Source organism: Spermophilus citellus, assembly GCF_964194105.1.
Source record: "Spermophilus citellus genome assembly, chromosome: 5".
Classification (NCBI taxonomy): Eukaryota; Metazoa; Chordata; class Mammalia; order Rodentia; family Sciuridae; genus Spermophilus; species Spermophilus citellus.
The window spans coordinates 51992783-52017267 of NC_138186.1; the positions used below are offsets into that span (position 1 = coordinate 51992783).

Below are 24485 nucleotides of genomic sequence, written 5' to 3' on the forward strand. Positions count from 1 at the left end.
TAGTAACACAAGTACATTTCTAAAAACCACAAACATTGGGGCTCTTAAAGAACATTTCCCCCTGGTTTTTGAAAAATAATACATACTTACAGACTATCAGGAAAGCACAGAAGATACAATTGAAAACCCTCTGAAATTCTAGCATCTGGGGAAACTTCTATCAATTCCTTGATTCATTTCCTTTTAATTATATATGTATACTTTGCATATTAAATATTTATATGCCCATTCTTAAAGCTGCAGTCATAATTTTACATGGTTTTATAGCCCACTCTTCATATTTCAGATTATGTGAGCATTTTTCTTATAATAAATATCTAAAAACGACTTAATAACTATATACTATTCTATCTTTTGAAAATACCATATTGTCTTTATCTTTAACAATTATCAAATTCCAATGAAAATTTTGCACCTAAATTGCTACATAAATTTCTTTGTATAGTAAAAGCCTCTGACTTGACACAATGAGGATTGGTTGTAGGTTAATTTAAAATATTGCTTTAAGCAAGGAACCATACAAACATTTAAAATTTAAAACATATAAAGTGGATCAATTCATGTGTATGTTAAAGGCCAAGGATGTCTTTAAGGCTCTTTAGGAACAAGAGTTCCATATCATCTTTTTTTTTTTAACTTTTCTTTTTTTTAATTGTAGATGGACACAATATCTTTTTATTTATTTTTATGTGGTGTTGAGGATTGAACCCAGTGCCTCACATGTGCGAGGTAAGTCCTCTACCACTGAGCCACAACCCCAGCCCCCATATCATCTTTACTATATAAATCACACTCATAATATATCACTTGCAATTTAAAATTTAAGTTTCTTTAATATCCCAATTATTTACCTGCTTTTTATCCTGAAGAAGAAAAAAAATAATCTAAGGAGAATAAAGATTTTGTTTTGATTGGTCTCAGATGCCTTTCTTTTTGTACTGTATTTTGGATTGAATTAAATTTTGGGAAGTGAATAAATTTCACTTGTTACAATGTGAGTTTCTCTAAGGTGAAGCAAGACTCAGAAGATAGTATGTCTGGGGCTGGGGATGTGGCTCAAGCGGTAGCGCGCTCGCCTGGCATGCGTGCGGCACGGGTTCGATCCTCAGCACCACATACAAAGATTATGTGTCCCCCGAAAACTAAACAATAAATATTAAAAAAATTCTCTCTCTTAAAAAAAAAAAAAAAAGATAGTATGTAAAGTAATCGACATGTAGGATCCGTCTGGTTAACAATATATTCTGAAAGGCCATTTTGCCTGCCCATCCCTAATTCAACAGCCATTTAAAAAACACTTTTAGCATTTTTTAACATGTATTTCTAGCTGTTGGTAGGCTTTATTTTATTCATTTATTTATATGTAGTGCTGAAAATCGAACCTAGTGCTTCACACATGCTGGGTAAACACCTTAACACTGAGCCAAAACCTCAGCCCCACACTTTTAGCATTTTGCCTTAATAAATCTCTAAAACATTCAACCTGGTTTTTGTCGATAATTCTTTTCTTTTTATAATAATTCCAGTGTTCTATATACTATTTAATGAAACTATATAAATTACTGGAAGTACTATAGGTATAAACAGATTTCAAGTGATACTTAATGAGTCTGAGAAGGCAAAAAAGCAGTCCCTGACATCTGGAAACTGCTCAGACATCCAGCTGTAGGCCTTAGTATTATTCAAAGCTGGCATGGGAGGCCGTGTTACTCTCCTATTGGACATGAACAATGTGACAAAACATCACTATCAGACAGGTTCACTCAGATACAAAGGTAAATTGAGACAAAACACTTCTAAACTTTGTCTAAGCCCGGACAAAAAAAAATAAGGTCACCCTGCACCCTACAAAATGCCAAACACCCCCCTCTCCTGGCTAATATGAGTGACGGCTGTTTCTTTACCAGTTAGAATTTTAAGCTTTCCTCTACTCCAGCCCAACCTCTTTTAATAAAATTTATTAAGACACTTAAACATAGAATCATCCTATATCCTAACAGTGTCCAATACAAAACAAAGCCCTGCTTCCTTAGAATTCCCCAAACTTTTTAAAAATTTCTTTTCTTCATACTTAGACATGCTGCTGTTTCCCATGGTATACTGTCCTCCCTGGTAAGTAATGAACTAAACTTGTTCAACTACGATGTGGCTGCAGGGCATGGACAAGGTCCACACAACTGGTGGGAGCAGAATGTGGGACCACACCGCAGAGTGGGTAACCAGCTGTATTACTCAGGATATTTGCAAAATAATGAAAGCATTAGTAAGTGTGGAGTTGATTAAGCAGCTTCTACTATATTACCTAGGCTAAATTCTTAGAAACAGAATTGCCAGGACAGAAGCATAAACCTTTTGAAGATTTTTATCTTTAGGATTTAGCTGTTGGTAAAATACACCAAAAATACACAAACACAATTTATTCTTACATTTGATCTGGACTTCAATTTTACTAGCTCAAACACAATTTACTTTATCAATTTTAGAAGTCCTATTCCATTTGTAAAAGAATATGAAATAGGCCCGGGACGTGGTTCAAGTGGTAGCGCGCTCGCCTGGCATGTGTGCTGCCCGGGTTCGGTCCTCAGTACCACATACAAACAAAGATGTTGTGTCCGCCAAAAACTAAAAATTAAATATTAAATATTCTCTCTCTCTCACTCTCTTAAAAAAAAGAGTCTTTATTTAAAAAAAAAAAGAATATGAAATAAGATACATAAATGTAAAATGTAGCTATCCCCTAAGTTTACATACTTTTTAATGTCTATATAACTACTGACAATTTAAAAAGTTTAAAAGTTGTCAGTGGATTGGTACATTCCTGTAACCCTGAATAATGCAGGATTTCAAATTCAAGGCCTGCCCAGGCAACTTAACTATCTCAAAAAATTATATTTTAAAATGCTTTGGGTGTGACTTTACTTCATGCACAACCAGAGAAGTGAAAAATTCTGCTCCATTTGTATACAATGAATCGAAGAGCTTTCTACTGTCAAGTGTAACCGATTAGAACTAGTAAATTAATTAATTTTTAAAAAACCGTTTTGGGCATATAGCTCAACAGCCCCTGGGCTCAATCCCCAGTACCAGGAGTGTGTGTGTGTGTGTGGGGGGGGGAAGCAGGGGAGTTTAAAAGTACACAAAATGCAGTATAAAAGCAATGCACTAGACGGGCATAGTGGTACACACCTGTAATCCCAGTGGCTTGGGAGGTGGAGGCAGGAAGATGAAGAGTTCAAAGCCAACCTCAGCACCACCGAGGCACTAAGCAACTCAGTGAGACCCTGTATCTAAATACAAATTAGGGCTGGGGATGTGGCTCAGTGGTTGAGCACACCTGAGTTTAAATCCCGGTCTCCCTCACTCCCCCCAAAAAAGCAATGCACTAGGGGCTGGGGATATAGCTTAGCTGATAGAGTGCTTGCCTCACATGCACAAGGCCCTGGGTTAAATCCCCAGCACCATTATTAAAAAAAAAAAAAAGCAATCCACTATATTTTTGCTTTCTTCTATAGTACTGTATAATATATTCAATTAGCCTGGTATTCTAATATAGTCCATTATATATTCTGATTTTAAAAAATCATACCCCTCCAAACATTTTAATTTAATCACCCAACACTTTCACTCATGATAAAGACCATAGTGACTAGGACATTTTGACTATATAACTATTTTCTTTATTGACTAAAGAAGGTTTAATTATGATAAAAATTTATTATCCTAATTGAAAAGTTTTTCCCCAGTGGATGCTTATTAGTTATTTTTAGTTATGGATCTTTTTTGTTTTTGTTTTTGTACTGGGGATTGAACCCAGGGCACTTAACCATTTAGCCACACCCCAACCCTTTTTTATTTATTAATTATTATATTACTATTGGTACAAGGAATTGAACCTAGAGGGGCTTAACCACTGAGTCACATTCCCGGCCCTTTTTATTTTAAGACAGGGTCTCATTAAGTTGCTCAAGGATTCACAAAGTTGCTGAGGTTGGCACTGAATTGTGATCCTCCGGCCTCAGCCTCTGGAATTGCTGGGATTACAGGTATGCACCAGTGCACCCAGCTCCACATTAGTATTCATTTTGACATAATTATAAAAGCATGAAACATAATTTGGTATAATTCAGTCCATAGTACTTCCCCTTTCCCTCCCTTCCTTGTTTTCTTTACTCTACAGTTCTGCTACTTACTTATTTTTAGTTGTAGTTTTTTTAAAAAATTAGTACCTTGTAGATATATATAAAGGAGAGATTAACTATGGTATATTCATATATGTCTATAGGAAAGTTAGATCAGGTTCATTTCACTGTTCTTCCCTTAACCTGTCCCCCTATATTCCCTTCCTCTACTCCACTGATCTTTCTTCTATTTTCATGGAATTCCTCCCTGCTCTTTTCTTTTCTCTTTATTTTGGATTGGCTTCCACATATTAAAAAAAAATTTTTTTTTGACCTTTGACTTTCTGGGTCTGGCTTATTTTCATTAGCATGATGGTCTCCAAATCCATTAATTTACTGGCAAATGCCATAATTTCATTTTTTTATGGCTGAGTAATACTCCATTGGGTATACAGACCATATTTTCTTTATCCATTTAGCTATTGACAGACATGTAAGTTGGTTCCATAGCTTGGTTATCGTGAATTATCTTGCTATAAACACGAATGTGGCTGCATCCCTATAGTATGCTGATTCTATCTTTTAAATACATAACAAGGAGTGGTATAGTTAGGTTTTAAGGTAACCACCTACATTTCTTTTTTTCTTTCTTTCTTTCTTTTTTAGGAATCTTCATACTGCTTTCTAGAGTGTTTGCACTAATTTGCAATCCCACCAACAATGTATGAGTGTATCTTTTCTCCCACATCCTTTCCAACATTTATTACTTATATTCTTGATAACTGCCATTCTGACTGGAGAGAGATGAAATCTATGTAGTTTTTTTTTAATTTTTCTTAATTAAAGATGGACACAATACCTTTATTTATTTCTATGTAATGCTGAGGAGTGAACCCAGTGCCTCACACGTACAAGTGTGCTGCCACTGAGCTACAACCCCAGCCCTCTGTGTAATGTGATTTGCATTTCCCTAATTGCTAGAAACGTTGAACGTTTTTTTCATATGTGTTGGCCATTTGTATTTCTTCTTTTGAGAAGTATCTGTTTAGCTCTTTCCCCATTTATTAAATGGGCAATTAGGGTTTTTTGTTTTTATGTTAAGTTTTGAGTCCTTTATATTTTCTGGATATGAATGCTCTGAGAAGCAGGAGGCAAAGATCTGCTCCCGTTCAGTAGGCTCTCTCTTTATGATCTTGTTTCCTTTGCTGTGCAGACACTTTTATTTGATCCCATACCATTTATAAGCAAATTTGAAATTTTATACCCATTAAACAATTCCCCATTTCCTCCTTCCATTAGTCATTGGCAATCACCATTATATTTTCTGTTTTTATGAATCTGACTACTCTAGATACCTCATATAAATGGAATCACAGTATTTGTCTTTTGTGTCTGGCTTATTATTTCACTTGCCCTAATGTCCACGAGATTCATCCATGCTGTTGCATGTGTCACTATCTCCTATTTTAAGACTGAATAATATTCCATGTATGTATATATCATATTTTGTCCATCCATTCATCTGACAATGGACACTTGAGTTGCTTCCACCTTTTAACTATTGTGAATAATGCTACCGTGAACATAAGTGTACAAATATCTCTTCAAGACCCTATTTTTAATTATTTTTGTGTGTGGGGGGGGAGAAATGCTGCACTATTTTTCATAGAGGCTGTACTCTTTTTACATTTCCAACAACAGTGTAGAAAGGTTTAAAGGATTCTATTTCTCCATATCCTTACCAGCTTTCATTTATTTATTTGTTTATTCATTCATTCACTTACCCTTATACTTACTTTAGTATCCATCCTAATAAGATTTGCATTGTGATTGTACTAAATTTCCCTTATGATGGTGAATCTTTTGAATAACCCTTTTGGAGAAATGTCTACTCAATTCCTTTGTCCATGTTTTTAGTGTTTATTTAAATTCTTTTTTTGGGGGGCGGGGGTTACTGAAGATTGAACCTTGGGCCTTAAAACATGCTAGGTAAGCATTTTATCACTGAGAAGTATCCCAATACTTTTCATTTTTTATTTTCAGATAGGGTCTCACTAAGTTGGCTAGACTGGCCTCAAACTTTCCATCCTCCTGCCTCAGCCTTTTAAAGTAGCTAGGACTACAATTGTGTGCCACTGCACCCAGCTAACCATTTTTTTAATAAAAAAAAAAAAAATGAGTTGTAGAACTTCATGTATTTTGGATATTAACCCCTTGTCAGATATATGGTTTATAAACATTTCTCTCCCATTCTGTAGGTTGCCTTTCATTCTGTTGTATTCTTTGACACACAGAAATTTAAAATTCTAAAGTAGCCCAATTTATCTATTTTAAAACAGATTTTTGTTGCTTGTGCTTTTGTTGTCATTTCCAAGAAACTACTGCTAAATCCAACATCATAAAGCTTTCCCTATTTTCTTCTGGGAGTTTTATAGTTCTAGGTCTTACACTTGGTCTTTGAACCATTTTTAGTTAATTTTTGCATATCGTGTAAGGTAGGGATCAAATCATTCTTCTTTGATTGTAAAGAATCAGGTAAAACCAATGAAAATACTTTCTTAAGGTTTACTATCTGACTTAAACTTTTTTTAAAATATTTATTTTTTGTAGTTGGACACAATACTTTATTTATTTATTTTTATGTAGTATTGAAGACTGAACCCAGCGCTAGGTGAGCATTCTACCACTGAGCCACAACTACCGCCTTACACTTTTGAGAAGGGTTAGAAAAGTTAAATATAAGTTAAATTAAGTTTCCTCAGCATCATTTGTTGAAAAGACTGTCCTTTCTCCCACAAATGGTCCTGGCACCCTTGTTGAAAAGTATGGATTATTAAACATATGTTTACATTTGAAATATAAGAAAATTTAAAACACTGTATAATGAAAATTATATAGTATTAAACAGAGAAAAGTTTAATTTTTCATAAAGGGATAGAAAAGGAGAACAGGAAAGAAATATTTTTATTATAAAATATTTTCTATCAAAAAACAAAAGTTGGTAAACTCAAAGTTAATTCTTAGTAAGTTTCAAGTAATTAAAAATGCTAGTTAGGAGAGCTGCGGTGTAGCTCAGTGGCAGAGCGCTCGGCTAGCATGTACGAGGCCCTGAGTTCGATCCTCAGAACCACATAGAAATAAATAAATAAAGGTATTGTGTCCAATGACGACTAAAAAATAAATATTAAAAAAAATGCTAGTCAGGTGTGGTGGCACACTCCTGTAATCCCAGCAGCTCAGGAGGCTAGGCAGGACAAGCTCAAAGCCAGTCTCAGCAACTTAGCAAGGCTCTAAGCAACTCAGTGAGACCCTGTCTCTCAATAAAATACAAAATAGGGCTAGGGATGAGGCTCAGTGGTCAAGTGCCCCTGAGTTCAATTCCCAGTATCCCCCCGCCAAAAGCATCTGATTCATTCCTGCTTCGATTTCACTGATGGATTTCTAGGACTGAGCATCAACATCAGATTTCTATTTTAACTATCTGTGTATTTTATTAGTATTTTGTACATTGAAAACAGAAAATTTTGGATCACCGATAAAAATGACATTGTCTTTTTTCTGTTTGCAATAAATAAAGCAAATTATTTTTTCCTGTATATTTTTCCTCTTATAAATTTTATTTGGTCTTCTTCTAAAATAGCAAAGGATTCTGACAATCATCCCCATTCCCTACCAAAAGTACCTGATCACAAATTGAACAAATTAATTTATGAACACTTTTAAAGTGCTCATAATTTCTAATACCACATCCTATTTTTGCCATTTCTCTAATTCTAAGAAACTGATCACAGGATGACTTCTCTCTATCCTCACAGCTTATAATTTAAAACAAACAGGGAAAGAAAATGTATAGGATGGCATTATCTGTTCCAGGACAGCCATAGCATCAACTCTGCCAGGGTGAACTATTAAACGCTTGCTTGAAGGCAAAGGTCCTATTTTGATCACTTTTATTTCCCAAAGAACTACAACACAAGATTGTACACAATAAAGAAATGTAATCATGATGCAATACTGAACGTAAATAGAGTTAGAAATTTGCTTAGCTTCTCTCAGTCTACTCGTTCTGTCTGCTTAATTTGGCTTTTCCCTGGTATCGACTTAGCAACAGAAATAGGAAGCATGCTTCCTCAAAGTGTAAAGTACCAGGTAAAACCAAAGAAAGTAATTTTTTTAAGTATATTATCTTTTTCTGGTTCAAATTTTTTTGGGGGTTAGAAAAATTAAATATTTTTCCTTAAAATCTTACCTTACAAATCCTGCATTTCCCTAAACTGAATGTAAAGTCAATTTATCAAGAATATTTTTATGTGGGAGTAAGAATAGCAATGGGAACTTAAAGGGAGCACCTGGCTGAACCACAAATAACTCAGTGTGGGGTTAGCCTCATGGTTATTCGTTACTAATACATGAATTTTCATAGTTGTATAATGTTATCAAGACTTAAAAGTATACGAGAAAAAAAATACTTCAGCTGGTGCAGTGATGCATGTCTGTAATCCTAGCTACTAGGAGGCTGAGGCAGGAAGATCACAAGTTTGAGACAATCCTGGTCAATTTAGCAAAACTTTTTAAAGGAGGGGGCCAGTGCTGGGAATATATCTTAGAGGCAGAGCTCTCCTGGGTTCAATCCCTAGTACCACAAAAACTAAAAACAAAGCTTTAATTATAAATAAAACTTTAAGATAGGAATTAGGCCCATAATATCAAGCATACTACAGCACTAATTTTGCTTTTGATAAACTTCATTAACTATGATGTATCATTCTTATAAAATGTCTGGTATATAGCAGCCACTTAGCACATTCTGTTGACTAGGACCTCCTTTGTTCTTGAACCTGGCTTGGCTTATATTTTAAATCTTAAGATCTAATATAATTTCAGAGAAACTGGGTTTGAATCCTGGCTTTGACGCTGTCTCTCTATGGGCAAATTCCTTAACACCTCTGTATATCAGTCTTCTCATATATAAACAAAAACCCAGAAGAAACCAAAACAAAAATGATTGTAGTAGGTACCCAAACAATAAAAGAAAAAATTTGACAAGCTAGACTTCATCCAAATAACTACTGTTTCTTGAAAAACCAATTAAGAAAAGGAGAAGGCTGAAAAGAGACCAAGAGAATATGCTTGCCAAATACATATCTGTCAAAGTTCTTGTCTTGTTAGTACAACTCAGTAGGACAAACAACTGATTCTTTTAAATAGGGCAAAAGTTTGGACAAACATTTCAGAAAAGAAAATATACAAACATTTACAAGAAAAGATACCTTCTAATTACCAAGGAAATGTGAACAAGAAACAAATGATATATCACTTCATACCTACTAAAATGACTAAAATTAAAAAGACCTGACAATACGAAGTGGGATGAGGATGTAAAAAACTGAAATTCATGCATTCTGGTTATGGTAGTCACTTTGAAAATTAACATGTCAGTGTCTCATAAAAACACACACTTATTATATGACCAGCAAGGCTACTCCCAGATATTTATTTACCAAAATAAATGAAAATATAAATCTACACAAAGATACACATGTGAATGTTCATAATATTATTTATAATAGCCCCAAACTGGAAACAAACAAAATGTCCAACTTTTGAATGGATACACAGTGACATTTCTTTACTGTGAAACACGACTTAGCAATTCAACATGAATGAATCTTAAAATCATTGTTAAAGGGCTGGGGATGTGGCTCAAGCCACAAAGATGTTGTGTCCGCCGAGAACTAAAAAATAAATATTAAAAATTCTCTCTCTCTCTCTCCCCCCTCTCTCACTCTCTCTTTAAAAAAAAAAAAAATCATTGTTAAAGAAGTCAAATACCAACAACAACATATAATTCTATTTATGTTTTTTTTTTTAAAGACAGAGTGAGAGAGAGAGAGAGAGAGAGAGAGAGAGAGAGAGAGAGAGAGAATTTTAATATTTATTTTTTAGTTTTTGGTGGACACAACATCTTTGTTTGTATGTGGTGCTGAGGATTGAACCCCGGCCGCATGCATGCCAGGCGAGCGCGCTACCGCTTGAGCCACATCCCCAGCCCTAATTCTACTTATGTTAAATTCTACAAAATGCAAAATTATAACAGAAATCAGATTACTGATTGTCTAGGGTCTAAGGTTAAGGAAGACAAATGACTGCAAAAGGATATAAGAACATGTTTAGGGTTGAAGAAATTGATTATGGTGGTAGTTATAGATTAACAAAATTCAGTAATTGCTTAAAAAGATAAATTTTAACATCTGTAAATAATGTCTCAATAAAATATTTCAAAGAGGCTTAAACACAAATGCTAATATAACTGTCACCTAAACTACATTAGATAAGTTGAATAGAGAATCTAAAAAATAACAGAATTAGCACAAGGATTAAATGATATAATACATGTACGTATAAGGCCCTTGGCCTATACTGCAAGTACTTAAAAAAAATATTTACTTCATTTTGGTTTAATCTCAATAATAAAAGGGAACTATAGGTATGTGAAAAATCTAAAATTGTTGGTTTATTTCTTTTAGTTCTCAGATCTGAGTGGAAAATATAATTTTTTTAATTTTTTTTTTTTAGTTATAGATGGACACAATACCTTTATTTTATTTATTTTTATGTAGTACTGAGGCTGGAATCCAGTACCTCACACGAGCTAAGCAAGTGCTCTACCACTGAGCTACAACCCCACTCCCCATAATAGGATTTTTATCTTCAAGTTATTCATATAACAAGAGCATAAAAAAAACAACTTCAATGAAGCAGCTATCAGAAGAGAATCTATTTTTCAGCTAGAGATTTAGGTCAGTTGGTAGAGTGCTTGTTTCATATGCACAAGGCCCTGGGTTCCATCCCCAGCACCCCCCCCCCAAAAAAAAAGCAATGCTATTAGAATAGAATCCATTTTCTCCACACCTTTTTAGGGATGAGCACGGAGGCAGTAAGACTTTAGTGTTCTTGGATTTATTTATAAGAATATGAATAGAATAACTCATCTCCAAAATCTATCTATCTCCTTCATTTTAATGAAATTTTTTTGGCAAGAGAGGGGAGGATGGGAGAAAACAAAACTCCTTTTTTAGAAGTACATATGAAAACCTAGGCCATTTTCATTTTAACTTTTTTTTTCTTGGTACCAGGGATTGAACCAGGGGCACTTTAACTACCGAATTATATCCCTAGCTGTCCCCCATCCCAGCCCTTTTAAATGTTTTTCATTTTTATTTGAGACAAGGTCTTGCTAAGTTGCTGAGGCTGGCTTTGAATTTGCAATCATCCTGACTCAGCCTCCCAAGCCTCTGGGATTATAGGCATGCACCACTGCACCAGCTCATTTTAACTCCTTTTTAACTGAATTATGGATATAGTTTAAGGAATTCAGAACATGTCAAATTCAGTCAAGAAAACTCAGTGATCCATCTCCTCACCTTAATCTCTGTAACATATTCCATGGTAATAATATCCTGTTCATTTTTTTGTCTTTCCTAATGTTCTGGGAGTAAAAAAGCTGGCTAAGCATTGTTTCAAAATGCCTGTATGCATGCATAATAAATAGAGTTAGGACCCAAACTGCTATAACACAGTTCTTACCAGTCAAGAACCCAGTGACAATATTAATAAATACCTGAGTGCTTACTTACTATGTGTTAGGCTGAATGCTAAGCAATGATATGCATTATCTTACTTAATCTCAACATCATAAGGTAACATTATATTTAATAGTATGTAATAACAGTATACACAATTATTATCCTCACTTTAGATGAGGAAAATAAAAGTTTAAAAGATGGTACAGAAAAAGTAACGGAAATGTACTATGTGTCAGTATAGCTCAGATTTGTGTATTGACCTATAATGGTGTGGATCTGGAACACCTTCTAAAGACTCATGTGTGGGCTTGTTCCTCAATGCAGTACTGTTCAGAGGTAGGGTTTTGGGGAAGTGACTGGATCATGAGGGCTCTGATCTATTAATGGATTCATTAATAGATTCATCTAGTAATGGATTAGAAGGTAGGTCCTGGAAGAGTATTTCTATTTCTTATCCTTGGTACATGCACACTCCTTCCCCTCCCCTGCCCAGTTTCCCAGCCACCATGAGGTGAACAGCTTTTCTCTGCCATGCCCTCCTGCCATAATGCTTTGCCTCATCTCAGGCTCAAAGCAGTGGAGCCAGCCAACCGTAAATTAAACCTTCTGAAACTGAGTCAAAACAAGTTTTCCTTTAAGTTGTTTATGTCAGGCATTTTGGTCACAGTAACAAACAGCTGATTAGCACAGTACCTTATCTTTTTTTTCATTTTTTTAAAATTATTTTTTAGTTTTAATTAGACCCAATACATTTATTTTAATATGGTGTTAAGGATTGAACCCAGGGCCTCACATGTGCCAGGCGAGCACTCTACCGCTGAGCCACAACCCCAGCCCCTTTTTTCATTTTTTAAAAAAATTTTTGTTAGCTGTATAAAACAAGTTTTTAAAAATTATTTTATTTATTTATTTTTATGTGGTGCTGAGGACCAAACCCAGTGCCTCACACATGCTAGGCAAGCACTTTGCCACTGAGCTACAGCCTCAGCCCCTGATATGTATTTTTCTTAAATGTGGCTTTTACAGACCGGCTCTTATAATTCTATTTAAAACACTGAAGTCATACAGAATCCCAAAATTAGCATAGAACAGCTTCTGAAATTTTTTTTATGTATTTCTTTTGGAGATGTAAACTACAAGGGGTCAAGAGAATTCAATAGACAGTATTTATGCTATATTCTACATTATTTTTTCATATTGTTTAAGTGGCTACTGCTACATGTGTGAATTAAACTACCTAACTAATGCTTGTTGTTTTTTTTTATCTTTTAAAAAAATGTTTTTTTAGTTGTAGATAGACACATGTGGTGCTAAAGATCAAACCCAGTGCCTTACACATACTAGGCAAGTGCTCTACCACTGAGCCAAAACCCCAGACCCTGCTTGTTGTTTTATAGACAAACACATTGTGTTACAAAGGGTTTAGGATATACATGGTTCTTTCCTAATATTTCTAATTAGGATAGATAGGCCACTTTACAGTTGTCTTTAAAGGTCTGTTACTGTGTTGGTGTTTGTCTTTATGACTTTGTACCTGCATTCTTTACAAAAGCTGTTGTGTTCTACAGATTCTTAGGAGCAGGGAAGGTTAGGTGGTTTACTCATGCTTGCTTACCACAGGAAACAAAGAAGACAGGAACCCCAACTTCCTAACACCCAGCTCTATGTTCCTCCCATAAAACCATACTGTCTCTACACAGGTGTATCATAGGTACGAAATCAACTGAAAGTTGCCTATTTTTTTCTTTCAACTTGTATTTTTAAAAAAGAACTCAGGAAATCTTTTCATTCTGTTCAAAATTCTAGGAAACATGAAAGACTCATTCTCTATAGTATTTTACTGAGAAAATCTGGACAGAGAAGGTGGCAGCATAAATTCTCAGCAATTCTTAACTCTACTTGCCAAGACAACTGCTGAGAGATGACCTGTTTGTTATCTTAAATCTTCAATTTCCTCAAGACAGAAATTCTAAAGGTAGAGTAATCATTTGGCGGACAGTAAGAACAAGGAGATCTAATGAGGCTGGTCACTCTGAGATTATCCAAATTAAATAATGATGCCATAGCCATTCTGGTAGCACAGAAGGGTTCACTTCTCTAAATCACCAAAAGAAAAGAAAAAAAAAAAACCTAAAAAATAACTGTCATAATTATCTGCTATGTCAGAGAAAGACCATTTTTTATTTTGATTGCTATCTTATTCAAACACAAATTATTATCACAGCCATTAACTCACTAAAGACCTAAAGGAGAAGGGGGATAGTGGCACAGCTAGCACAAAAGCCTGGAAAGAGCACAGGTGGGCAGGAAACACATGTCACCATGACACACAAACACATGTCACCAGGGAAGGCGGAATGACAGAGAGGTAGAAAGACTTTATTCCTTACTGGTTCCTTTTCCAGATCTATGTTTGGTTAGCAATTCAACTATCAACAGAATCAGAAAGAGAAAGGAATTATAGTCAACCCTGAACCATGGATGGTAGATAGGGGGAATTAACTGTTTTAACATCTCACACTTAATCTAGAAATGAATTAGACCTGCCTATAGCAAACAAAAAGACAAGACATTATAATTCAGCCACTAGCATCCAACAAGTCAAATGGTCCACAAAATTAAATTTTATGTATGGACTCTTATTCTTACAAGATTAAAGGAAATAAGAATACCAAAACAAATGACATTTTAAAATACTTGAAAAGAAATAGGTAAAAAATCATATTTAACTCTTAAAAACAGAAGTTCTCAACCTTTTCTTCCTCATATTGAAAACTGAGAATTACTACTGGGGTGGCAGGTATAATAGCTCAGTAGTAGAAATGTAGAAGGCCCTAGGTTCTATCCCCATACTAAAATAAATAGATAAGTTAAGGACTAAAAAGAGCTTTTATTTACATGGTACATCCATTGATTAATATTAAAACTAAAAGTGATTGGGGCTGGGGATGTGGCTCAAGCGGTAGCGTGCTTGCCTGGCATGCGTGCGGCCCGGGTTCAATCCTCAGCGCCACATACCAACAAAGATGTTATGTCCGCCGAGAACTAAAAAATAAATATTAAAAATTCTCTCTCTCTCTCTCCTCTCTCACTCTCTCTTTAAAAAAAAACTAAAAGTTATTTAATAATTCATTGTAAAACAACCCCATATTAACATAAATCACTTAATTTTATAAAAATAACTATTTTCCAAAACAAAACAAAAGTAGTGAAAAGAATAGCATTGTTTTCTAACTTTACAAATGTAAAATGTATCTGACTTAAGAACTGAATTCTCATATCTACTTCTGTATTCATCTGTTCTAATTTTAGTTGAAGTACATGAAAAAAAGTTCAAACCTGCAAAGAGATAGTTGAAAAGGTAGGAGTACTTTAATAGCAGATAACTGTGAATATAACCATCTGACACTGTGTCAAAAGTTGCTGAGAGCCATTGCCAAGTAGGAATGACATATCAAAATTTCCTTGCCAGCGTACCCCATGTTGCTTAGAGGAAGGACTCATGGAAATGGACTTGCCTTGGACATTCGCTGTGACATTGCATGTATGCTTGAGTAAGGTGACCTTGCTCAAGGACCAGGGCGGATCCGGGTTTAGGGTGTTCCCAGTTTAGGACAATCTGGGTTTAGGGCAGGTCCAGGTTTAAGGTTATTCCTGCTGGGAATAGGGCGTATCCTGCTGCCTCAGGCACGCCCGATCCTTGAGTTCCCGATCCTTGAGTTCCCGTTGGGTTCTTGTGGAATTGATAAAATATTTGGGATTCTAAGCCTGGTGGAGTACGTGAATTTTGCGGCAGAACTTGGATTTCCCCAGAACGTGTTTGTAGAGGGCCGGTGTGAGTTCGTGTGAGTTCGGGAATAAAGAATTGCTGTTTGAATCTACAAAGCTGTGAGTGGCTCGTGATTCTGTGCCCAGCCAGACTGCAGCAAAAAGTATATTAATGGTTAGTTACATTGTGAAATCTAAAAGCATACCAGTGAACTTTTCATATTGTCTTACATCAAAATCCACTGGTTTAGCTTGTACTTTAAATCAATTATTTATCTACACATGACCTTATACATCCTGCATTGATCACTGAGAAAATTTTAATGAGTTATATATACATAATTCTTTCAAATTATAATACATTTCATTGTATAAAGTAAAAAATATCATATTCATTAACACTCACTGATCTCATCAGAACTGTCTTAAATTTTGGGAAGCTATTAAGCTCACAATAGTAAACACAAATTTTTCAAAACAATAATTCAACGGCAACAAGCATTGTCAGTTCTTTTCCTCGAAGTGACAGGCTCACTTCATTCATTTTCAGGAAAATATCTGCCAAAATACTGAATAATCAAGTTTGAACAACCTCAGTTTGCCCTTTCAAGTAAAAATGATATTTCATAAAAGTCAGTTAGTGGGGCTAAGGCTGTAGCTCAGTGGTGGAGTACTTATCCTAGCACGTGTGAGGGACTGGGTTTGATCCTCAGCACCACATAAAAATAAACAAATAAAATAAATGTATGCTGTCTATCTACAATTACAAAATTTTTTTTTTTAAAAAGTCAGCTGGGGGTGCTGGGGTTGTGGCTCAGTGATAGAGGGCTTGCCTAGCAAATGTGAGAAGCTGGGTTCAATCCTCAACATCACATAAAAAATAAACAAGGGGGCATTGGGTTATAAATGATGGTGGAATGTGATGATGATTATTATCCAAAGTACACGAATTGGTTATGAATATACTTTGTATACAAAAACAAAAAACAAAAAAAAATCAAAAAAACAACAACAAACAACAAATAAAATAAAGATATTGGGGCTGGAGTTGTGGCTTAGCAGTAGTCACCCAGCACATGCGAGGCCCAAGTTCAATTCTCAATACCACATAAAAGTAAACAAGCAAAATAAAGGTATTGTGTCCAACTACAACTAAAAAATAAATACTGAAAAAAAAATTTAAATACAGGTATTGTGTCCATTTATTTAAAAAAAAAAAAAAAAGTTCAGTAAGCTCACAAGTGCTCTTCTTTTAGACCATGAGAGTCTTCAATGGCAGCAGTGCTCTGTGCTTCTTCCCTATCACAGAATAGTAAACCAAGAGAAGCCCCTTGAATTTTAGAAAAATTAGTAATTCTTACTGATTTATCAAAGACATTCCAATGTTGAAAATTAGCTTTTTTTTCCACTATGTAAATGGTGAATGAGAGGTAGTAAAAATACCATAATGATTGCCAATCCCTCGATTCACATTAAGACACCGGCAATCTTTACCACTGCAGTGCATATGTCAACACATTTAAAAGGCAAATAACATTTTAGCATTGTTATGAAAATAATCATCATTATGTAATAACCCATGAAAAGGACCTCAGAGACAACTAGAAATCCATGGGTAATATTACTGTTCTAAAGTATCTTCTTTTGGCAAGGACAGGTTCCACTGCTCCTATTTAGTACAAATAGTAATAAATCCAACCAAAATACAACTCAGAAAACACCATCTTACCTTTGCCAAGACTAAAAACAAATGGTTCATTTCTATCATGACTGGAATCAAACTTCTTTCCATTTGACAATTTTCCTTTGTAGTGGACATAAACTTTGTCACCAATCATTGGTGTTTCCTCACTATTCCCCACTCTTTTGACAATCTAGGGGAAAAAAAGAAAATTGAGAAACAGAAAGTTTTTACTTATAATTAGAGAATTAAAAAGGTAACAATCTACTCCAAGCCACTCAGGCATATTTATAAATCTACTCTATCTGTTCAGAGTTCTTTCAATAACTGTCCCTATTAGAAAACTATCTTTGGGCTGGGGATGTGGCTCAAGCGGTAGCGCGCTCGCCTGGCATGTGTGCGGCCCGGGTTCGATCCTCAGCACCACATACCAACAAAGATGTTGTGTCCTCCGAGAACTAAAAAATAAATATTAAAAATTCTCTCTCTCTCTCTCACTCTCCTCTCTCACTCTCTCTTTAAAAAAAAAAAAAAAGATGTTGTGTCCACCGAGAACTAAAAAATAAATGTTAAAAATTTTCTCTCTCTCTCTCTCCTCTCTCTTTAAAAAAAAAAAAGAAAACTATCTTTTGTAAGGACATGATCTTTTATGTAATATTCTATTTTATTGCTGATTACACTATTTATTTTTTCAAAAAAATTAACCAATAAATCTTGCTTAAAGCCCTATGCTGTTTACCTTTAAATCTCTTAAAACATTAGATAGTCCATATACAAACTAAATTAGACCAAAATGACTCAAAAACAATCAATAAAAGGTCTAAAACAAAGATTCAAAGGTGTGATTTCATTTACTTTCCTCTTTGGCTAAAAACATTAGCTTCTTATTAGATTCTGCTAGTTTGGTTTAATTTCAGAAAGCCCAACATCCTGGTGTAACAGGCTACACTTCTCATTATTTGAAAAGTATTTAGGGCTGGGGATGTGGCTCAAGCGGTAGCGTGCTCACCTGGCATGCGTGCATCCCGGGTTCAATACTCAGCACCACATACAAACAAAGATGTTGTGTCTGCCGAAAACTAAAAAATAAATATTAAAAAAAAAAAACTCTCTCTTTAAAAAAAAAAAAAAGAAAAATATTTAATCTGTAAAAAACATCAGTTATCACTGCACAGTTTGACATGATACTGAATAATTTGTTTTCTAGTAAGGGAAATGCCAAAAAAAGCTCCAAGATAAAAAATATTTAGTTATCATAAAATCCAGTATATTTATTTTGTTATTGTCAGAGCAACCTCCTAATGCAGTTGGTCAGATCTTGGAAAGGGAAATCTTATTTTATTTAGGCAAGTGTTGGTGTAATTTATTCTGTCAATCATCTAGATAAATTAACCATTTTTAGGAGATAACAGAGGCTAATAGCTAACAATACATAAACATCTTTTGTAGAAGAGTTTTTGTTTACCGAACTATATTATTTGCTTTTAAATTGTTTGAGGTGTATCCTCTGAACCCTGCCCCACATAAACACTGTGAACTTCTTTTCTATAACTTTTCTTAGCTCAAATGTCCAAACAGTCTTTAAAGGAAAAAAAAAAAAAAAAAATACTGCCCTTCTAGGACTTCAAAAGAAAAAAAAAGTTTTAAAAAAATTAATCTAAAAGAAACCACATGATATTCTTAAAGTGCTCATGTTCATGAACTGCGTATGGAATCCAGGAGCCTACAATCAGTTATCAGTTGGAATTTACATTCAAAGGACTAAAAAGAAACAACTGGGCATATGGGATGAATGCCTACCAGGGAGGCAGATGGTCATTCTTACTGACAAGTGATACTACGGTCTCACTTTAGGTTTCTGCAGCCAACTAAACTTGTGCCTAAGTCTGGGTTAAATTCATGTTAAAAAAATGTAAACCTAATTTTTATCTTCCAGACGGTTGCTGACTTTCTAAATTTGCCCTGGTACTTTATTTGAAATCATATAATAATAAGAAAGATTACTATAAAAGCTAAGTGTTTTTCCTTATCCTGATAACTCTACAAGATTGGTGGTATTATTCAGAAGTCTCATAGTGAACCTGAGGCTGTGACAAGTAACATAATTTATGGAATTCCCAATCACAAATATTTCTTACAAACTTTAAAATCCTGTTATTAGATTTATTCCCCAGAACAAAGCATGTTTGAATATGATTTGTCCTCTCTGAAATTTGTGGTGAAATTTGTAATTGTGGTGATATTGGGGTGTGGGACCTTCAAAAGGCAATTAGGTAGTTCAGTGGAATTAATGCCTTTCTTGTGTAAATTCTAGTTCTAGAGGGACTGGATTAATTATAGCAAGTCCACCCCTTGTGCTGTCTTTTTCACATGTGCCTACCTACCCTTCTGCTATCTACTGTGAAGTGAGCTTGCTAGAGGCCAAGCAGATGCAGATACCATGTTCTTTGACTTCCCAGACTCTAGAACTGTGAGCCAAAATAAATCTCTACAGTTTACAAATTACCCAATCTCAGGTATACGGTTATAACAAGAAAAAACACAGTAAGACCCAGAGTCTCAGGCAAGTTGGGGACTCTGGAAACGAGGACTAAAAAGATGAGGTAGAAAATTCTGCTGAGGACAGCCTAAAGAATCTCCACTGTCTCTGAAAACATCCTGGAATTTGGGATGAGTAATTATAGTTACAAGACTGAGAAGACCTTCTGAAGAAAGAAGACAGCATGATCATAAAAATACAGCATAAAGCCCTTATTCCACAGCTGCCAATTCCCCAAATTTGGCTTGGCACAAAGCAACCTAATAGGAATATGTGTATATTCAGAAGAGACCTAGGCATAGAAGAAAGGCTTTCACATATTCAAGATTAAACAACCTCAAAAATTCTGATTTGCTACTGCAGACATGAGAGGGTTTTAAAATTTCTGTGTAGTAGTAATAATTAGAATGTGTTAAATAATCTTTTTTGGAAAAAAATGAAAACTATACAAAACCTGTATGTATTATCAGTGCACAAGAAATAACTACTTGATTAAAGCCATCTGATTTCTCTCAGCTTCAGTTAATTCACTTATAAAATGGAAAAATCAAGAGGTGCTCTGATTTTCTCACACCATTGTAAAATATAAATCTAAAAATGATTAACTATAGAGTGATATTCACATATATTATTTTATTAAGTAGGAAAGCTAATTCAAAAGTTAAGATATATTCTCTGATAAAACTCCCCCAAAAAATCTTTTTTTTTTTTTTAGAGAGGGAGAAATTTATTTATTTATTTATTTTAGTTTTTTGGCGGACACAACATCTTTGTTTGTACGTGGTGCTGAGGATTGAACCCGGACCGCACGCATGCCAGGCGAGCGCGCTACCGCTTGAGCCACATCCCCAGCCCCCCAAAAAATCTTCATTGTACCCAGAAACATTTTCATGTTAAAAATAAATCTTGAGAATGCTAGCAACTAGGGAGGCTGAGACAGGAGGACTGCAAGTTTGAGGCCAGTCTGAGCAACTTAGAAAGACTCTGTCTCAAAAAATGGAAAGATCTGGGAATACAGTTGTGGTAGAGCATCCCTTTGTTCACACACACATTTTGAAGTACCCCCTCCTTTCTCTCTCTCTCTCTCTCTCTCTCTCTCTCTCTCTCTCTCACACACACACACACACACACACACACACACACACTCTGAAGTTAAGGGGACATAGCATTTTGGTATCTGATATAACTTGGAGCTGAACCCCAGGATCTCCAGGATATTGAGGCAAGTTAATTTACCTACCTGGGCCTCAGTTTCACCATATACAATCTGAGATTAAAAATAAAAATCTCACAGTTATGAAGATGAAATAAGAATCTATTTAAGTTGTAGGTGGATACAATATCTTTATTTCATTTTTATGTGGTGCTGAGGATCGAACCCAGTGCCTCACATGGGCTAGGCAAGCACTCTACCACTTAGCCACAACCTCAGCACCCCCAAAAAGGTTTTATAAACAATCTTTCCAGATAGCAGATTTCCCTGTGTTATTCATCTTTGTAGCCTCACCTTTAATACTCCTCTGTCTTTTTTGGAGGTAATATCTTCTCCTTGTTCTGCAACAGTGGATGCTGGGCTTTCTCCATTGTTCTTGGCACCTTCATCAGTAGTCATATTGTCTTTTGTAAGCAGGAACCCTGCCAAGAATAAATATATTTTAGATAGGGGAAAAATTACTTCTTTATGCATCTTAAATGTCCCTGGGAACTGAGACTTAGTAGACTTAAGATTTACTTAGGGCCAGTAAGTAAATCTTAAGTCTACTAAGATTTTCCCCGCTACTTGTGTAATTAGATTTAAAATATTCACTTTCATAGGGTGTTAAAATAAATTTTAAAAAAGGTACATCTTGGTCTGGGGATGTGGCTCAAGCAGTAGCGCGCTTGCCTGGCATGCGCGCGGCCCCCGTTCGATCCTCAGCACCACATACAAAACAAAGATGTTGTGTCCGCCGAAAACTAAAAAAAAATAAACATTAAAAAATTATCTCTCTCTCTTAAAAAAAAAGGTACATCAATAACTAAAAAATATTTTTTTTTAAAAAAGTGTAAGCATTTATCATCATTATGGGGTCTTTTATAGGGCATTTTCCCTCTCCTGCTCAAACTACCTACAGAATTAAGTTTTCTCTGTGGCACTCAAAGCACTTCACAATCCAACCCTAACATATCTTTCAAGTCTAGAATTCACTACTTTCATACAACTCATGCTTTAGTCAAACTAGACCAATTCCTCTCCTATAATAAGTCCTGTGTGCTTCCACATCCATGTTTTTGTTACTTTCTTTTTCCCCATCAAATGCTACCTCCATCATACCAACCTTGACTAAGTGGGGGTCATTTTTTCCTTTTCTATACTTTCTTAGCTCTTCCCATACCTTACTGTTTATATTTATTAGAGGATACATCTGCTGGATTTAAAAGGTCCTTGAGAGCAAAAGTCATGCTTTGTTCACATTTAGATTCCCTAAAATGCCTTACCTTTTAGAATGATAAAAGCAAGGAACTTGTTTTCTTCCTGTTTCTTACAAACAGGTATATTGACTACTTTAACTTCTCTAAGCCTTTCCCCACTACTTGTATAATTAGATTTAAAATATTCACTTTCATAGGGTGACCTGAATTAGTGGTGTATTTACACTTTTAAAATATACCATTTGCCGGGCATGGTGGCACATGCCTGTAATCCCAGCAACTCAGGAGACTGAGATAGGAAGACTACGAGGTCAGCCTTGGCAATTTAGGGAGGACTTCAGCAACCTAGTGAGACCCTGTCTCAAAAAATATAAAAAGAGCTGGGGGTGTCGCTCAGTGATTAAGTGCCTCTGGGTTCAATCCCCAGTACCAAAGGAAAAAAATAAATAAATATACTACTCAAATATCACCTGGTGGACAATTTTTTCACGCAAGGCAAACCAATGTTACCAATCAGCTAATCAATAGGCTAAACAAAACTAACCTGGCCACTCCCATGATTAATTCCACACTGCTCCCTGGTTACCAAATCAAGAATCAAAGACTTCTGAATCTATTCCACATTATGCTAATAATAGGCTTAAGGGTCCTTTAAGTCACCTCTTAGACCCTTGTCTACACAATCAAAAAGAGCTATTTTACCTTGTGAAAAATATCTTACTGGTATAATATAACTAAAACATGTATTGTAATGTTTTAACTCATTTCCAAATGATCTAAGTTTACTTCAGTGACAACAAAGACACAAATCATATTGCTATGCCCAAAAATCTTCAAAGAGAATACCAAAATCCAGGGGCTAAGGCCCTTTGCTTTATTTTTTAGCACAGTTTATACCAAACATAAAAGATCCAAATGTTTGGCTCAGGATAAGTAAAAGGCTAGAACAAATCGTTCTCAAACAAACAACCAAAATTAAGTACCTAGATCTATATAATGCTGGGCTGGATAATCAGAAAAATGAGATGAACAGGGTTGCTTCTCAGTTTCCAGAAATCCACTGTTTATAACACTTTTTTCTAATGCCTAAACTTACAGAAGTCACCTCAACAACAGAAGGAAAAGAACTTCTAAATATTTCAAAGTTCATGCCTGTATCCCTGAGAAAATACATGCATGTAAAAAAAAGTTCCTAGGGTCTTATAGATACAGTGACATCCATCAGTAGACCCCCGGGAAGCCATGGTTTAAAGTATTGAACAAATTAAAAACACCAGGTGAAAATTTATTGGAAAAAGAGCCACACAGTCTCAAAGTGTCATTCCATGGATTACTTATTTAAAAAAGGAAAAAGACCTTTCTGATAAAGTGATTTGCATCATAACCAAACTCTACAACACTAATAGTGAAATAAGCTCATGTTAATGTGACTGTTGATATGATGCAGTAGGAAATATATATCACCTAGGTGGTGTTCTATCAAAATATTAAACTCAAAACTAATCAAGAAGAAAAGACAAGGGTTTGGGGTTTGGGCTCAGCGGTAGAACGCTTGCCTAGCATGTGGGAGGCCCTGGGTTCAATCCTTAGCACCACATAAAAATAAATTAATAAAATAAAGATATTGTATCCAACTAAAAAATAAATATTAAAAAAAGAAGAAAAGACAAAATCAGATTGTGAAGTATTCTACAAGACAAGTGGACTAGACTCCTAAAAAATGTTAATATCATAAAGGACCACCATTATCATCCCACTGCCAAAGAAAGACAGATAGAAGGCTTGTTCTAGACTAAAGGAGATGACAGAGCTATGACAGCCAAGTGTAACAGGTAATCATTAACTGGATCCTAGATTAGGGGGACAAAAGGATATTTTGGGGAGAATCAGAAAAATTTGGAAAACCACAGTGAACTTCTTAGAGGTGTAAGATGTTAATTTTCTAGGGTATGCAATAGTATTGCGATTTCAATTAGAATAATATTCTTGTTCTTAGGAGACACATGCTTAAGTATTTAGGGGTGAGTTGTCATCACATCTGCCACTTTTTAAAATTCATTTTTTAACTGATACATAAAATTGTTGTTCTGAGAATCACTGAAAGAGAGAGAAAGCTCCGAAGTACAAATGTTGCCAAAAAAAAAAAAAAAAGTATAATAAAACATTAACTAAGGATGACTACAACACATCCAAACAACGCAATGCTTTCTTCTGAATGCTCATCATTTGGAGTTCAGCAAAAACTATGAATGAAAATACTGTCAGACAAGAAACATTTTCCTAATCTGGCATGGTGGTGCATGCCTGTAACCCCAGCAACTCTGGAGACTAAAGCAGGAGGACTGCAAGTTCAAGGCCAGCCTTAGCAACTTAGCAGGAAC

At 35.2% G+C, this 24485-nt stretch overlaps 1 protein-coding gene across 4 annotated transcripts in view; it reads right to left on the reverse strand.

Moving 5' to 3' along the window:
• Positions 1-24485, reverse strand: part of FKBP5 (FKBP prolyl isomerase 5) — a 230794-nt gene that overhangs the window by 42578 nt on the left and 163731 nt on the right. For all 4 annotated transcript variants that reach the window (XM_081294391.1, XM_081294393.1, XM_081294392.1 and 1 more), the window contains 2 exons: positions 21200-21327; positions 17202-17346 (listed from right to left, as the gene is read on the reverse strand). In XM_081294391.1, the coding sequence (XP_081150517.1) occupies positions 17202-17346; positions 21200-21327 (273 nt within the window). The remainder of the gene's footprint in view (positions 1-17201; positions 17347-21199; positions 21328-24485) is intronic.